Raw genomic sequence first — 6,759 nt, 5'->3', positions numbered from 1 at the left:
CTGAAGGTGATGAAACGGGGCTTGGCGAACGCAATTAATACATGCATTGCACTTTTGCCATGATTATTGCAGCCCATATGAGGCAATGAAGAATAAGGAGTGTAATTAACAGATGATTGAAAAATTTTTATTTAACGCGAGGCTGTTTTCTCGCCTGTTGATATGGATGAGAAAGCAGGAACTCACCAGGGGAGCTGATGCAAAGAGCCCTTTCCTCACTTGGTACCACGTAGCCAGCTCTGACAGCGGGCCAGGCAGCGCTCCACGATGGCAGCAGTGCAGGTGTTGAGGCGGAACGGTGCCCGTGGCCTGAAAGTATTGCTGGGGCCCTGGGTGGCTGCAGAGCTGCAGGGCTCTGTGCACACCGAGGTTTGAGCCGTGCAGGGATCCACGCATGGAAGTGGGCACTGCTCGGGATGGGAAGCGATGGCAGCCTGGGGGCAGCTGGGATCCTCAATGCAGATGGTGGGGGGGGTCTCCGTGCAGGCTTTGAGCACCTCAATGGTGCAGAGTGGTTTTGGGTGCTGCAGGGGAGGTGTTTCCATGCAGGTCCCAGTTGTATTGAGGATGCAAAGCTCCACTGGTGTGACCCCATGCTGGCTTGGACAGGTCTCCACACCCATCCCTGCTGCCTCAGGGGTGCAAATCTTCACGGACAAGACTGGGTGCTTCACGGGGATGGTTTCCACATAGATCTCATTTGTCACAGGAGTGCAGGGTGACACGGTGTGCCGGTGGGGGAAAGCTTCCACGCATGTCCCCACTTTCTCAGGGGCACAGGGAGCTGATGGAGAGGTGGAGGACTGCAGCAAGATGTCGGTCTCTGGCTGGCATTGCTGCAAGTCACAGGGGTCCTCTGCTGGGCACACACAGGTGGTGACACACTGGGATGTGCAGGGGTCGCAGATGTCCTCAGGTGCAGGGACAGTGGGAGGCAGGCAGGTAGGGCCACAGACATCAGGGCAGGAGGGCACAGCTTGGCACATATCCACCCCAAGAATCTGCTCGGGACAGGGACATGCATTCTGCACAGAGCAGGTGTCAGGTTGTGCAGTGACACTGCATGATGTGCAGAGGTCAGTGGGCACAGCTGTCCCCACACAGGCAGGAGGTGGCAGGCAGGACTGCTCACATGGCTCCAACATCTTCCTTCCTGGAGGAAATAAGAACAACTCAATGTCCACTAACCCAATGCTTCCAAACGGTTGTTTTCCTTATTTCTAGGCTCCCCAGGAAGGTTTGTGCTGATTGTGTTGTAATTCAGGTATGAGGGAAAGCTCAGTAGAGGGGAAATCAGATGTTTGCTATTTCAAAGTCTACAGGCATTCCTTACCAAAAGAAGCTTGGTTATGCTGTATTTCTGCACAGACACCCAAACTCAAGTTCTATATTTAAAGTCAGTGTTCAGCCAAATAATTTCACTCCAGCAGCCCTTCCTTGTGCAGATAAGGATGGATTTAATTAACACTCCTAGCAGAGCTTTGTGCTTCTTTTTTCCCTCTCTTTTCCAGGTGCTTTCTCCTCACCCTGTAACACCCTTGCAGAACACCCAACTCATGCAGCCCTCTCCATCCCACCTTTCTCACTGCTGAAGGCAGCAAGAAGCTCAACAAGATGGAGCCAGGAGTCGCTGGCATGGAGCTCAGTGCTCTTACCTGGGACCTCAGCTGCTGCCGTGTGCGATGCTGTGCTCTTTTTGCCCTTCCACGACAGCTATGTGGCTTCTGCCTCTAAATCCAGTGCTGGGATACCGGGAAGCATTTCACAGAGCATCCGTGGGAATTACAGCAAAATGCAAAGGGAGAAAATGATTACTCTTATCACCAGTAAGATGGAAGAACTAACAAGCAATTCCTCATCATGAAGATGGTAGCAGCAGTCATCTATCTCAGGGGAAGCCTTACACCCTAGATGTTAAAGCCTAAGGATACTCACCCAGCTAAATATCAACGCATGGAGATGGCGAGCAGACCCAACAGCCTCAGCCTGGGATCTGCTGTGTGCACACAGGAGCCTGGCCTCTGGAGACAGGTGCCCCAGGCACACAGACAAGCAGCCCTTCCTAGCACGGCCCTGCTCCGCCTCTGCCCTCTGATGGATTATTTGACTAATTATTTTTAATGGAAACCGGCTATTTCCGTGGCTGCAGCATAACCTCGAGTGATCCAAGATGGCTTGTGAATTCATGTGGCCTTCCAGTGGGGCTGACGTCAGGGAAGAATTTGGGAAATGAATGGATTCTTGGCTTGCTGGCAAATAGCCGGTCAGTCACAGCTCAGTTTTTCCTCCAGCCCAACACATCATCGTTGGCCACTAAGTGCTGGATGGGATGTGGGATATGGGGGATTCTTTGCTTTTTAGCCACAATTGACCTGCTTCTGTCCCTGCCCGTGTCCTGTTTGGATGCGGTGCTACCGGCTGTATGCTCCTGACATGCTCATGGAAACTCTTGTATCATCACCGGTCTCGTGATATTTTGCATCTTCTCCTGGAGCTCCAACTTGAATGACAAAGCACTGTTCCACCACATAGACATTGCCTTTACCCTCGTGTAGGTGCACCCCTAGAGAGCAGAAGGTTGGCAGGAGCATTGACCACCACCGTCCCCATTCAGCCCATTGGTTTACCCAAGTCAATTCAATTATGCCAGTTCAAACCACTGTGGTCGGCAGAACACTGACAACCCAAGTGGTCATGCATCCTGATTTGATTTCAATTTCAGTAACCAAAAGCCACTACATGGGGCATCACCATGCTCAGCAGTGTGAGCACACACTTAAAGGGAGGGCAGAGCGCAAACACAAGAGCACTCCTTTGTCTCCAGATGATATATGGCCATGTCTCTGACTGCAAGTAATACTGGTTCCATGTCTGTGTCACAAGTGACTTAAGGCCAATTCGGAGCCAGCACAGAAGAAATTCTCAGTCTTTGATCTCTTGGAAGCACTTCATTCGTTGACTCTCCATTCTCGTTTATAACCAGGGGATTTCCAAGGAGAACATATTTCCTTCACTTCAACTGTGGCAGGCAAAACAACTGCCACATTGCGTTGCTGCAGTGCCACACAGTGTGCTATCCTTTATGAAGGGTGTATCTTGGTCTTGGTTTGGCCTCTGCACCATAGATATGGGCACAATAAACCCCAAATGGGCACTACTGTGGTCAGGGCACCAAAGGCAGGAGGTGGGTCATCACCCTACAGCGTCACTGCAGAGGGATGGGCTGCGGCAGGAGGTGTTCTACGAGGAGCCTAAGTGACATTAAAAGCCTTTGCACAGTGTAAAGTCTTCCCTGGCTGCCTTACTGCCAAAATGCTACGTGTTCAAGTCTGGCTGGAATGCTGCCTTTGGTTGAAGAGCACACGAAAGAAGCAAGAGCATGGATGCTTGCACAGGATAGTGCTATCCTACCTGTAGCCCTGGCCTGTATGGGTGTCATGGTGGAAGGTGCTAGAACACATACCAAAGTAATATTTATCCGAATATGAGTTAATCCCAAAGGGGATTGTTTCCAGGCTGTATCACCAATGGTTTGTTCCCTAACTCCCGTACATAATACGTGGATCAGGAATTCAGCCTTGCAGGCAGCTGTCATAGTGTCGCATGTACCACCTCAGTGGCTAGGTTTCATTAAAAATTATAATGTAAGCAAGTAATTTTAGGATTGGAGGTGGAGCAGGTCTGGATTATTAAAAAATTGTATTTCCATACCCCTGAGGTGTCTCACTTCCGGAGACACAGACATTGAAATTGTATAAAAGGGTTCATATTGTAGTGTTTCCCAAGCCATTTTGGTTTCGTTTGCTTGTTCCTGGTGGTGAATTGGGTAAGTCTCTCTTGGCTTGCTGGGATGTAGTGTAAAGGCTGGGGAGATTGGGTTTTTGAATGGTACCCGCAGAAGCAAGTTAGAAGACTTACAAGTGCTTCTGCTTAGTAAGATTCGTATGCGGCACTTATCAAGCAGCTAAGCTAAGGGTAAATATCCATTTCACCTTCTTCCAGCTTCTATTTGCTGTGTGTTTTGCAATTGCTGTGTTTTCTCCGTTGGGGTGTATCTCAGGGCAGCTGAGAGTGGACCAACCTTCCCCTTTCCCAGGCACAGTACTGCCCTGTTTTAACCAGGAAATTATTGGGTTTGAGAGGGATCAAAAGGCAAGACAAGGACTTCAAAGACACAATAGTGGGAGGGAAGATAAGAAGTGGAGCCTCACAGGCTGCGGGGTAAGCCATGCCTGGAAGGGAGTCTGGATGAGAGGAGCTGAGGACTTCTGTGGGCAGGTGGAGGCTGTTGTGCCTTCTGCCCATGCAATAGAATCTGGCAAAGTTTGCTTAACACCGTTTTTCACTCCTGTTCTGAGAAGCAGTTTGAGATGTACGTGCAGTGAGCAACTGCAGCTGTACCTGAGATGCTTCCACGTGGAGTTAGTGCCCTGCTGTGATTTCAGTGCGCTTTCCCAACACGTTGCTCAGTATTCCAAGGGAAAAAGTATAGGGTACCTCACTGCATAAAACAGCCTTGTGAAAGATGAGTGCCTCTGTTTTCCACACAGGGTATTTCTCTCCCTCTTTCAGACTTTCCTCCTCCCTCAGCCATGCTTTTCCAAACCGACTGCCAGCGCAGACAGCCCTGCCTCCCACCTCATGTCGTCCTGGTGAGGAATTTGCCCGTCAGAAGAAGCGTGGATCCTTGCAGCCCTGTCTGCAGCGTCTCACGCCTGAACACATGTGCAGAGCCATGTTACTATGCCAGGGTTCCTCAGGGCACCACCACCTACCTGAAACTTGGTAGCTGTGATGTGAGGCAGATTGCCTTGGATCCCTGCTGCCTTGGGATCACCACACACGTGGATCCCTGCTGCCAGGATGGAACCCAGTGCACCACTACATGCGTGGATCCCTGCTGTCAGGATGTCACCAAGTGCACCACCAGGTGTGTGGATTCCTGCTGTCAGGATGTCACCAAGTGCACCACTACATGCGTAGATTCCTGCTGCCAGGATGTCACCAAGTGCACCACCAGATGTGTGGATCCCTGCTGCCAGGATGGAACCCAGTGCACTACAAGATGTGTGGACCCCTGCTGCCAGGATGTTACCAAGTGCACCACCAGATGTGTGGATCCCTGCTGTCAGGATGTCACCAAGTGCACCACCAGATGTGTGGATCCCTGCTGCCAGGATGTCACCAAGTGCACCACCAGATGTGTAGATCCCTGCTGCCAGGATGTCACCAAGTGCACCACCAGATGTGTGGACCCCTGCTGTCAGGATGGAACCCAGTGCACTACAAGATGCGTGGACCCCTGCTGCCAGGATGTTACCAAGTGCACCACCAGATGTGTAGATCCCTGCTGCCAGGATGTCACCAAGTGCACCACCAGATGTGTGGATCCCTGCTGCCAGGATGTCACCAAGTGCACCACCAGATGTGTAGATCCCTGTTGCAAGGAAGTGACCAAGTGTACTACTACCAGATGTGTAGACCCCTGCTGCAAGGAGGTGACCAGATGTACTACCAGATGTGCAGCTCCCTGTTGTGAGGAAGTGACCAAGTGCACCACCAAGTGTGTGGATCCCTGCTGTAGACCTGGGACCAGATGTGCTACTGCATGTGTGGACCCATGCTATGGCAGAGTTACCAAGTGCACCACCAGATGTGTGGACCCCTGCTGTGGAGCAGTGACCCGATGCAGCACTAAGTGCGTGGAACCGTGTTGTGAGGAAGTGAGCAAGTGCACCAGCAGGTGTGTGGATCCGTGCAGTGGAGCTGTGACCAGGTGCACCACAAAGTGTGTGGATCCGTGCTGTGGCAGAGTGACCAAGTGTGCAAGATGCAAGAATCCCTGCTGTGAGGAAGTGAGTAAGTGCACCACCAGATGCGTAGATCCCTGCTGTGGCAGAGTGACCAAGTGTGTGGATCCGTGCTGTAGGGAGGTGACCAGCTGCAAAAACAGGTGTGTGGATCCCAGCTGCAAGGAGGTGACCAGGTGCACCCCCATTTGTGTGGAAACCTGCTGCACTGAGGTGACAAAGTGTGCCACTACATGCGTAGATCCCTGCTGTCAGGATGCCACTAAGTGCACCACCACATGCGTGGATCCCTGCTGCAAGGAGGTGACCAAATGCACTACCACGTGTGTGGACCCATGCTGCCAGGACGTGACCCAGTGCACGACCAGGTGTGAAGATCTCTGCTGCCAGGATGCAACCCAGTGCACCACCACCTGCGTAGATCCCTGCTGCCAGGATGCAAACCAATGCACCTCCGCGTGTGTGGTTCCCTGTGTCCCCCCCTGCTTTGCGAGGCCCACCCCACTGTGCGCCAGCATCTGTGGCCGGCACTACTCCATCAGCTGTGCTGACATCTGCTGCCGCAAGTGAACAGCTCCTTAAGGGGTGGTCCCACAATGGGAGCTGACAGGGGACCCCTCTGCTGTGTCCCTGCTCTGTGCAGCCCCAGCAGCTACGGAATGAAAATGGTTTGCAGACCTCCTGAGCCCTCTGATGTTTTCCTCACCTCTTGGCTCTCCTCATGCCCTGTCCGTCCAAGGGAGGGCAGATCCTCACATGGTTTTCCTTGCATTCTGCATCATATATAATAGATTTATCTGAAGAGTAATGCCTTTCCTTGTAACATGTAACCAGTTGATTTTGTGCCCCCAGGATTATTTGCCTGGGTGAGAGATTCTGTCGTTCTTTTCTGCAGTGATGTGGTTGGAGGAATTTGTCCTTCCTCGCCATCATCTCCTTTTCTTAAATG

At 51.8% G+C, this 6,759-nt stretch overlaps 2 protein-coding genes across 2 annotated transcripts; one reads left to right on the top strand and one right to left on the bottom strand.

Moving 5' to 3' along the window:
* Positions 1-215: 215 nt before the first annotated feature.
* On the bottom strand, positions 216-1,145 carry LOC146542716 (uncharacterized). Its single transcript, XM_085209745.1, has one exon. The coding sequence runs from the start codon at positions 1,143-1,145 to the stop codon at positions 216-218; it is 930 nt and encodes a 309-aa protein (XP_085065871.1).
* Positions 1,146-1,530: 385 nt separating this feature from the next.
* LOC104914420 (uncharacterized) lies at positions 1,531-6,759 on the top strand. Its single transcript, XM_031556928.2, has one exon. The coding sequence runs from the start codon at positions 4,593-4,595 to the stop codon at positions 6,378-6,380; it is 1,788 nt and encodes a 595-aa protein (XP_031412788.2). The 5' UTR covers positions 1,531-4,592; the 3' UTR covers positions 6,381-6,759.

This window comes from Meleagris gallopavo, chromosome 27 (assembly GCF_905368555.1).
Source record: "Meleagris gallopavo chromosome 27, MGAL_WU_HG_1.1, whole genome shotgun sequence".
Classification (NCBI taxonomy): domain Eukaryota; kingdom Metazoa; phylum Chordata; class Aves; order Galliformes; family Phasianidae; genus Meleagris; species Meleagris gallopavo.
This window is presented reverse-complemented; position numbering and strand designations above follow the sequence as displayed.